Raw genomic sequence first — 10957 nt, 5'->3', positions numbered from 1 at the left:
GTGTCGCCTTAAGCGCTATATAGGAACCAGCCTTGCGTGATGCCTAACAAGAAACGACACAAAAACGGGCCGGAGAATGCGAAATCGTATGGATGAAACTTAAGTAATTCTCATGTAGCTGAGAATTAGCAAATACTCGTACTATGTTACTACCTCTAGTGACAATTAATATGGATTGGAGGGAGTATTTTTGTTTCTTCTCTCTAGAGCATTAAGAAAAGTACTCCGTCCCAAAATAAATGTCTCAACTGACACTTATTTTGGGACGGACGGAGTAGAAGATTGCAAAATCTGGAAATTAAGAAGAGTAGAAGATCGCAAAATCTAGAACAAACTTGACAGTGTTCTCTTGTTTAGCATTTGTTAGATGGCCCGCACTAATTGGAAGGGGAAGGTTGCTCCTTTTTAAGTTGCACCTGTTTCCCCATGTTTTTGAACTGAACAGGTTTGTAAGAGAGTGCTAAATGAACAACCTCATGCTGATAAAAGGAACGTGAAAAAAACAGGGCATTCATGAAGTGGAAGGATCCGAACAAGACAAGCCCGCCCCTTGGTGAGGAGGAAAAAACAGAGGGCAGTCACGAAGTGAAAGGACAACTTAGCTTCAGAGAGTGAACACTTCTAAGTAAGTTGATTGCAATCACTTGGAGCCGGAAGCACTTGTAATAATACCAGCAATGCATGACAGTACGATACAAGCCATGCAAGTATGTTTGCATCAAGCTACAGTTTCATGCATAATCTACTGGAATAGACAGAAAGATAGATAGATAGATAGCTAGTGAGGTCCCATAGCATATATAGTGCTAGCTAGCCAAACTGCAGAGGTCATAATTTAACTTAAAACATCTGGGGCAATCTTTGGTTCTCATTTCTCCCATCAGAAGTCACTTGTTTTCCTTGGTAGCAGCCTCGGCTTCTACCCCATCGCCACCAAAAGCAACAGCTGCAGCGACATAGACAAGTGTCAACTTGGCAGCTCCAACAACCACAGTCTTAGCCGCACGTCCGATGGACATCATGCGCCTGCAGGTAGAGGTAGGGCAACTGGTCAAATTATATGAGATTATATGTATAAACTCCTGTCAAACAAACAAAATGGAAAATAAGGAAGAAAATTGATCAAGTAACTTTGTATCTTCACGTACAGTAGAAAGACAGAGGGTCCTGCTTCCTTTTGGAGCTCCGCCAACTTATCTAACGCCGCCTTCATCTCCTCCCAGTCCAGCTCTTCCTTCTTCAGGATCTTGCCAGCACGCTGGATTGATAAAAAGAAGCGACATAGCTAATGGTCAGTGTACTTGCTTTGCATACCACCAATCATTAAGTAAGCAAGCTGATTGCAACTACGTAGTAAATAATTAAGAAAGATGAGTGAAGTTCGATTCGATATGTACAAAATGCATGGTGCATGTGTATATAATGTATCAACTGGTCACAGAATCATACTTGCCGTATATGGATAAATGAAGTCAAAGAATCATACTAGCAAGCTAGGAAGATAAAGAAACCACAGCAACATGCATCTTATGTGTTGCAAAAGGTCATCATGCTCGGTTCAACCAGGAAAAAAAGATGTTGCTTAATGATATACTCCCTCCGTTCCTAAATATAAGACCTTTTAGATATTCCACTATGGACTACATACGGATGTATATAGACATACTTTAGAGTGTAGATTCACTCATTTTGCTCCGTATGTAGTCTATAGTGAAATCTCTAAAAGGTCTTATATTTAGGAAGGGAGGGAGTAAGTAATTTGCAAGCTGTCCTGTTGCTAGCAAGTCAGGATGTACAGCTTGAGGTCAGATTAAACAAGCACAGTACCACTAGCATACATGACAATGCCAAGTAAGGAAGCAATTTTGCTCTTGTTTCTACTGTAGTAGTCTATCTATCTAGCAGCTAAACAGAAGAGACACATGCATGCTGCTGTTTCGATTGCACATGATTCAATCATCGCAGGCTGCATCCTTGATGTCGGCAGATAAATCATGAGAAAAAAGATGTCAATTTTGGTTTAGATACCTCGATGGAGAGCTAAATTTGCTCTTGTTTCTAGCTAATAGAAGAGACAAATGCGTGCTAATGTTTCGATTGCACAGAATACGATTATGGCTGGCTACATCCTTGATGACTTGAGATGGATCATGCGAAAAAAGATGTCAATTTTGGTAAAGCTACCTCGCCGGAGACCTGGCTGGAGAGCTGGCGGGAGCGCATGAGCCTGCTTGGCGCGAGCCGGCGTCCCTCCTCCGCGACTGCCGCCTGTGTCCGCTGGAGCAGGGATCCACCGAGCCTCCTCGCCGCGCACCGAACCACCGACATCGTCGCCGACCTGCCAACAATTGGTCAGGGAGGGATTAGGATGACAAATCCGGAACGAATCACCACCGCCGGCCGGTCGGCACCCCAATGCCGTACCCCCCCCCCCCCCCCCCCCCCCCCCCCCACACACACACACACACCATCGATGAGGAGATTTCGGTGGGTTTTGGTGAGCGTACCTTGCGGATGTGGGAGGCGGCTAGGGTTCCGCGTTCGCCGCTTCCTGTCGCCTGCGCCTCCGCCGAGAAGAAAGAAGGGGAGAGTGGGTGGGGGAAGAAGTGGGTGGTGGTCTCCGGGAGTGCCCCAACTATATAATCATCTTGCCAGCAGGCCCGGCCCAATGCACCTCTTGTTCTTTTTCTTGGAGGTTTCGGCCCTAATGCTTATCTTTTCTTTCCTTCTTCTTTCTTTTTTTAGCACAGTACAATTGAAGTCACTCACATACACTCATACCCCTATAGACGCACGTCCCCGAAAGACTGAGCCGGCATAGCATCTTGAGATTTTACAAAGTCAACATAGACGCCTCACAGTCGACGGGAACGTCTCCTCCCACTGAACGAACTTCGATGAAAGCCTGAAATAAGTCCAGATATAACGCGGGCACCAATGTCAAGTCTACGACTTGAACTCCGGTGGGCTAGGGATGCCGCTGTCCTCCCTGTAACTATCCAACCACATGTGCGTTCGCACTAAAATATATATTTGGTAGCCATGTTATATCTCACCTTTCCTGTGACCGAAGAAGCACTCGCCTCTAGCGATACATAGCGGGTCGTGTCCCACTAGCAAAAGAGGTGCGCTATCCCTAGCGGCTCTGCGAACCTTATGTGATGTTTCAGAAGGTTCCATCTGAGTTATTCCCCTTTCTTCTTCTTTTTTGTATTTTTCGGTGCTAGTTTATACGTCTTCTTTTTGTTCCTTTTATTATATTTCTACTTATTTTATGTTTGTTATGTCGTCTACCTTTTCTTTTTCTTATTTTCTCTTTGTTTCTGGAATGGACCTTGACATTTTTCAAAAAAGAATTGTCAAACACTCCTCGAATACATGTAAAAACATTTGTATAAAAAAGTATATTAGCTCTTTTTTCTCTAATTACATGAATATTCTTACAGGGTGTGGGATCTTGAAAATCAGAAAAACAAAACACTTGATGAAATTTAGGCCAAGTAATATGAGATGGAGGTTGATGCTAGTGCTGGGGAGAATGACAAGATGACTTGGAAGAACAAAATCCGAATTGCCTAGGTGGTCAGGAGAAAGCGTAACTCTCTCTGGTTTTAAAAGATGTAGTAGAAGATCCTTGGTCCCAAGAATCCTTTGGCACTCAAGTGGTGAATGCCTTGGCCGCTCTGAAATCTTGTGGACGTGGCAGCTCCGCTCCCTGCCCCTATCCCTTAGTTCAGAAGGAGTGATAGTCTGTGGGTTTGGAAGGTACTCACATACAGTGGCGGAGCTTGAGCTGAAATCATGGGGGGGGGGGGGGGGGGGGGCATGGGTTGGGGGGGCAAACATAATTTCTTTTGAATGATTTTTGGTGGATAAATAGGCCTAATACTAAGGTATATACAAAAAATTTCATATGAGCTGGGGGGGGGGGGGGGGCATGGCCCAGGTTGGCCCCCACCAATCTCCGCCACTGCTCACATAACTACTTTGGCCAAGCAGAGGGTTTTATTGTTGTTTTACATTTTTTGGTTAGTTATTTTTATTTATTTTTTAATGGGCGTCATCATTTTTACAAATAAGCGTCGAATATTGTCAAAATACATGTATTTGTTTTATGAATTGTACCAACATTTTTTACACAACACAAAAAAACTTTTGCATTCCACAAAAAAATCAATGCCAGATAATGTTTTTGTAAAATAAGTATACTAGCATTCTTTAATTACATGAATATTCTTACAAGGCGCTGTAGTTTGAAAATTAGGAAAAACTTGATGAAATTCAGGCCGAGGAAGATCAGATGGAGGTTGATGCTGGTGCTGGGAGAATGAGGAGATAACTTGGAAGAAGAAAATCTGGATTGCCTAGGTGGTCAGGAGAAGGCGTAGCTCTCTGTGGTTTCAGAAGATGTAGTAGAAGATCCTGGGTCTCCAGAATCCTTTAGCACTCAAGTGGTGAATGCCTTGGGTGCTGCGAAATCTTGTGGACGTGGCATCTCCGCTGCAAATGCCCATATCCGCGAGATCAAAAGGAGTGATAGTTTGTGGGCTTGGAAGAAATTTACATAACTACTTTGGCCATGCGGAGGGTTTTATTGTTGTTTTTCTTTTTTTGTTTGTTTATTTTTTATTTTATTTTTTAATGGATGATGCCATTCTTACAAAAACACGTCGAATATTCTTGAAATACATGTAAACATTTTTATGATTGTACAAACATTTTTTACACCACGCAAACAAACATTTTTATTCCTAAAAAATGACCAATGCAAGTTAAACTTTTTATTAAATAAGTATATTAGATCTTTTTTTAATTACATAAATATTCTTACAAGGTACATGAGATTGAAAATTAGGAAAAACTTGATGAAATTCAGTCCAAGGAAGATGAGATGGAGGTTGATAATGGTGCTGGGGTGAATGTGGACACGAACTTGGAAGAAGAAAATCTGGATTCCCTAGATAGTCAGGAGAAGGCATAGGTCTCTGTGCTTTCAAAAGATGTAGTAGAAGACCCTGGGTCCCGATAATCCTTAGCACTCAAGTGGTGAATGCCTTTGCTGCTGGGAAATCTTGTGCAAGTGGCAGATCTGCTGCAACTGCCCCTGTCCCTGAGATCAGAAGGAGTGATAGTTTGTGGGTTTGGAAGATACTGACAAAAACACTTTGGCCACATAGAGGGTTGTTGCAAATAATAACATTTTAGGTAATGATGATGCTTCTAATGTGGTTTCATCTATTCTGAATACTGATAAAAGCACTTTAGTTCATATAACAAAGAAACTTGGAGAAGTTGATTCGAAAAATGATAATCATCATAGTCTTGTTGATACTATTAAATTGCTTGAGACTTCTAGTAAAGAAATTTTATATGCAAAATGTTGTGACAAGAAAATTTCTACACCTGACTATAAAATGGCGGGGATCTCCTTGGTAGTTTAGATACTTACTCGGAGGAGAAAAATGCTACAAGTTTGTATGCTAGCTTTGAAACAACTAATTTAATTAAATTAGATGGTAAAAGCCTTAAGGTATGCCCCCCTATTTTTTGGGTTGATCTAGCAAAAAAATAGGGGTAGACTCCTAAGAAAAGATATAGTCATGTTAGGAATCTTTTGGAATTTATGGTTCTGGAATGCCCTAAAAAACAAAGATTCCTAAGAGAATTGATTAGTGAAAATAGCGTCCAGTTCATAGGTTTGTCTGAAACCTGACATGTAACATTCTTTGAAATTCTAGAATTTCCAAGCAACACAATCTAGCTGATGTAGGAGGTTGTTATTAAGCTCATTTTCTCCATTCTTAAATTCATAAAAAATTAAACTTCAAGATTTTTCTTCTCCAATTCCTGAGCATTTTCTTTAGATTCAGAAACATTTTTAAAAAATTCAGAACATTTTGTTTTAATTCAAACATATATATTCCAATCCGTTAACACTTTTAAAAAATTGTCAATATTTTCTATAACCAACAACTATTTAAAAATGATATTCTTTATTTATGTTTACTTTGACAACAACTACTTGTTTAAAGACACCAAGAGCATCTTATAATTGAACGTTGTGGTGGAAAGACAATACATAGTACAATGAAAAGGCAACAAAACACAAAAATGACCAATAAAGAAATAAAATTACATCTAAAACCATATTGATCATCTTCTTCGTTCAATTTTAGGTCTCTCGCCGGAGCTTGAAAGTGCATTGAGCCAACTGTAAGACTGGAATAACCACCCGCTGCTCGAAACTAGATCTAGTAACCCGCTTAAGTAATATCGGTTGGGGCATCATTGCATGCAATGCAGGCTTGCAATCCTTCACCATTAATCCACATGGTTGGGCAAAATGGGGCATGCCGCTGAACAACTTGAAAGAAGAGATCGAAGTCACCAAACCAAGATCAAGCCAGTTGCTTTCCTTGATTGACACACTAACTACCAAGATTCGAAGAGAGCCAACAAATCTGACAACACCTACACTTAACAATTAGAGAGGTTGTGGATTCGACTCCCATTTCTCAAATTGTTTCCTTCCTTCCCCTTTTTTTGTTAGATTAGAGGTTGGCGTCGTTGTGCCTTTCATTTTTCTTCCTTCCTTAGGTTGACGACTAGCTATGAAACATGATAGCATAAAAACTACTCCATAAGTCGTCGTAGGTTTCAATCCTCTTTGTGACGAATTTTCTTTAGAAACTTTTATTTTTAGTTCCTTTGATATCTAGTTATTTTATTGTCATGCCATCTTTTTAGGAAACGGTGCGCTTGTTTTATTTTTTGTTCCTTCCTCCCCCCTTTTTTTTGTTAGATTAGAGGTCGGCGTTGTTGTGCCTTTCATTTCTCTTCCTTCCTCAGGTTGACGATTGGCTAGGAAACATGATAGCATAAAAACTACTCCATAAGTCGTTGTAGGTTTCAATCCTCTTTGTGACGAATTTTCTTTAGAAATTTTTATTTTTAGTTCCTTTGATATCTAGTTATTTATTGTCATGCCATCTCTTTAGAAAACAGTGCGCTTGTTCTATTTTTTCTTTTCACAAAACAGGCCTCGCATACCCTATCACGGTCAACCCCGTGTGTTCTTCTATTTTGTTTAGAAAATGCTCGGAATTTTAAAAGGTGTTCATGATTTTAGGCCAAGGAAGATGAGATGGAGGTTGATGCTAGTGCTGGGGAGAATGAGGAGATGACTTGGAAGAGGAAAATCTGGATTTCCTAGGTGGTTAGGAGAAGATGCAGCTCTCTTCGGTTTCAGAAGATGGGGTACTAGAAGATCCTTGTTCCCAAGAATCATTTGGCACTCAAGTGGTGAATGTCTTTGCTGCTAGGAAATATTGTGGAAGTGGCAGGCCCGCTGCAACTGCCCCTATCCCTGAGATCAGAAGGAGTGATAGTTTGTGGGTTCGGAAGATACTGACAGAACCACTTTGGCCATGCAAAGGGTTTTATTGTTGTTTTTAATTTTGTGGCTAGTTATTTTTAATTTTCTTTTTTATTAGGTGTTGTCATTTTTAAAAATAAACATCGAATATTGTTGAAATACATGTAATTTTATTTTATGAATTCTACCAACATTTTTGTATACGACACAAACAAACTTTAGATTCCATAAAAAAATCAATGAGAGATAAATACTTTTGTAAACTAAGTATATTAGCATTTTTTATAATTACACGAATATTCTTATAACTAGATAACAGTCTGCGCGTTGCTGCGGGAATTTGTAGCAGTGTATAGGATTTAGAGACTGAGAAAAATAACCATAAAATGAATATATCATTTATATTTATTTGAACCTTATGTGGAACGATATGAAAAGTAATAAAACAATTAGGGTATTATACTTGATAAGTGCAGTGTTGATGTGTTGGCATGTTGATATATTGCAAAGGATTAAGTTTTAGGACATAAGTTTATCATATTAAGCTTAATTAATGAAAAATGTAATAATTATTTAAACCATAGCTAGTAGTCGTTTCCCCCACGCGCTGCCACGGGAATCTCAAACAATGAATTTGCAAGAAAACAAACAAAATATATACATGTCATAGCAAATAATCAATGTAGACATATGTTTTATCATCTCATGCTCCAACCATTGAGAAAAGAAAACTAAATCGCCTAAAAAACTACTCCCTCCGTTGCAAAATAAATGTTTGAACTAAAACCAAGACACTTTTTTTGGAACTGAGTATAACTAATAAAGTTAACCTTTCATGTCGCTACCTAAGGTTAGGCTGAAAGCTCTCAATTTGGTAACATCATCTAGACGATTCAGATGCTCACAGAAACTCATTGGAGGACATATTTGCGGATCAGAAACTCATTGGAGGACAAAGACCTATTGTCGGATCAGGCGGGCACACCGTTGATGCCATGCTTGAGGGAGAAAAGGCAGCAGCCGCAAGTAGCACATGGTGTCGCTCATCCTCTACAAAAGAAAGTATGTCCCGCAGCTAGTAAATTAGGGAAAGATAAATGAAGAATGCTAGATAGTTCGGCAGGAGAATAACTACAATAGTTATAAAATCAACGTGAACAAATAGATTAGTTGTTAACTGACCTGATTAATCTAGGCACGCAGATGCTAGGAAAATAATAATTAGTGTCAACATGGAAACTGCCAAGCCTGACCTCGCAACGTCCGGCTTCGCTCCGCTCAGGGCGACGCGGGCGGCGACAAAACCCTAGCCGCCAAGCCTCCTTCCCCTCCCCTTTCCCTCCTCGCCGCCGCCAGAGGAGTCGCCGGCATAGTCCACGCGGCGTCCAAGGAAGGTGGCGGCGAGGCCGTCCTGCTCCGTCTCCGTGCGGAGGGCTCTCGTAGCCGAGGCGGCGGCGCGGTCTCTGCGGCGAGCGGCGTTCGCTGGTGCTCCTCCTCCCCCCCTTGGCCGCGCGGGCGACGAGTGGTGGAGGCGCGGGGCGAGGGTCACGACGGGTGGCCTGGTGCCCCTGGCTGCACGTCAGATCTGGAGGTCTCTTCCTTCCCCTTCCTATGCCTTTTCCCCTCTGGATCTGGGTCGTGGCGGCCGCCGGTCGCCGGATCCGTTGAAGGTGGGGATGCCAGAGTTTGCATGCTCGGACCGGGAGAAATCTTTGGCCGGTGGCTCCGGCCACGACGGTGGCGATGCCTGCTGGCGCCGTTCCCCTTCTCGGAGGTGCCGTCGAGGTTCGTTCCCATCTCTCTCCTCTCTCATACCCGGGTGAAAACCTCAGCCAGCTCTGGTCTGGGCGACAGCGGCGCGGCTTGCGTCGTCACCTTCCTGAAGGTGTCGTGTTGGGCGAGTTGGGGGTGTGCGTTGGCACTTGGATGCGGTTCTCCGGCGCGCAGCGACATCGCAGTTGCCGATTTCGCTGGGATTCGCAAGATTAGTTCCCTGTGGCTGTCCGTAGGTTCACTTGTGGGTTGCCATGGTTGGGGGAGGGGATAGGGTTCCTCTCCCCTGTGTGCAGCTGCACGGCGTGGGCGCTTCGGACATGGATATTTCTTGAGCTCTAATCTCGTATAAGCTCCAGTTGTTTATCAACTCTGCGTTTGTTTCTTTGGTGCCCTCGTCCTTAAACAGCTTCATGTCTTCGTGTATGGACCATCGAGCTGCGGTGAGGTTCTTCTCCTGGTGATCTTGCACAGTCAGTTGGTCACGCTAAGTATCTCCCAAGGTGCTACAGCATCTCCACCGTTCTTTGCTCTAGGGTGAGTTGCTTCAATTTGCGACGGTCCGGTGCCCTTCGATCCAGGGCGAGGGGTAGGGGTCCCCTTCGAAATTGAAGAAGGAGGGTTTGATCATGGTGGTTTCCTTTCGGAGTAGATGAGGGCATGTTCATCTTCGATGGGCGCGATTCCCTCTTGAAGCTCGCTTGCTGTCATGCTTTGGTGCTTCATTCGCGTCGAAGGGCTCCATCAACATTTAGTTAGTCCTCCTGTAGATCTCTTGTGCTGTCTGTTGTGGTGCCTGTAAACTGTTTTTGTAGCACCTTGTATCTGCCGTTTTCAGTTTCTTTGTTTCTCTTGTCTGTTGTATGGGGCCGATGTAATTCCTGACCGGTTGATGGCTTCGTTAATTCAAAGCCGGGTTTTTCTTGAGCCTTCGTTCCAAAAAAAATAACTTTCAAGCGTCGGTCCTCACCTCAAATTAGATCCTCCTCCACCACCTCCTCCTCATGGAGGTACCGGATTGGTGTAGTCCATCCTGCAGTCTTCGGCCGATGGAGGACTCCTCAGGCACAGTGAAATAAATTATATAAAAGAAACAAAATATTGAAAACTGTATGGAAATGTACAGTCACAAACCCTGCAAAAACAAACCAACACCATTGTTGAGATGCAAAGTAACGGGTAAAAAATACAGCATCAAAGAAAAACTGTGCCGCAAAATAATTGTTCAGGAACTATATATGTATGCAACGTAACTTTGAATATGTGATGATAATTGGGATCTTAAACCTGAAAAAGAGGATGAAGTAAACATTAGAAATACTAAGGAATAAGCAAAAGAAGACATCCACATGAGATCGCTGCCATGGTACCTGGCTTGACGCCACACAACGGAGGAGCTGAGGAAACCGGCGGTGCTATAATCAAGTTCAGCTGAGCTAAGAGAATCTATGCAGATGCTAGATAAGGAACATAAGAACAACTCTAATGGGCGACCTATTTCATCCGTGACCGTCCGTTTAAGTCGGCGCGGACAAAAAAGTCGGCCCAACACGCTGACCCAAACGGACACGCGTCCGCTTTCGTCCGCCTGCCGACCCATTCCTGGTCCATTTTTTAGCCTGATTTGCATCGGCGCGGACACAAGACGGACGCGCGCGCTCGCCCTCTTTCCTCACCGGGCCCGCTGGTCGGTGGCACATTGGATTCACACACTCGCCCGCCTGCTACATCACTGACGCCGTCGGCCATTTTTTCAGATTAAAATGGATACAAGATAGTTCTAGCGTACACAGATAAAAAAAAAGACCA

The 10957-nt window shown here is 42.8% G+C and overlaps 1 protein-coding gene across 2 annotated transcripts; it reads right to left on the bottom strand.

Annotated features, from left to right (window-relative positions):
- Positions 1-639: 639 nt before the first annotated feature.
- LOC147992708 (uncharacterized) lies at positions 640-2601 on the bottom strand. Of its 2 annotated transcripts, none has more exons than XM_087541112.1 (4): positions 2508-2601; positions 2185-2338; positions 1149-1258; positions 640-1026 (listed from the first exon to the last, which is right to left on the bottom strand). In XM_087541112.1, exons 2-4 carry the CDS (start codon positions 2326-2328, stop codon positions 888-890), a joined length of 393 nt encoding a protein of 130 aa, XP_087397238.1. In that variant the 5' UTR covers positions 2329-2338; positions 2508-2601; the 3' UTR covers positions 640-887. The 2 variants fall into 2 exon arrangements, with proteins under 2 accessions (XP_087397238.1, XP_087397242.1); XM_087541116.1 differs by having other exon boundaries at positions 2197-2338.
- Between the last annotated feature and the right edge of the window lie 8356 nt (positions 2602-10957).

Source organism: Triticum urartu, chromosome 1A (assembly GCF_056163025.1).
Source record: "Triticum urartu cultivar PI428250 chromosome 1A, HENAU_Tu73, whole genome shotgun sequence".
Lineage (NCBI taxonomy): Eukaryota > Viridiplantae > Streptophyta > Magnoliopsida > Poales > Poaceae > Triticum > Triticum urartu.
This window is presented reverse-complemented; position numbering and strand designations above follow the sequence as displayed.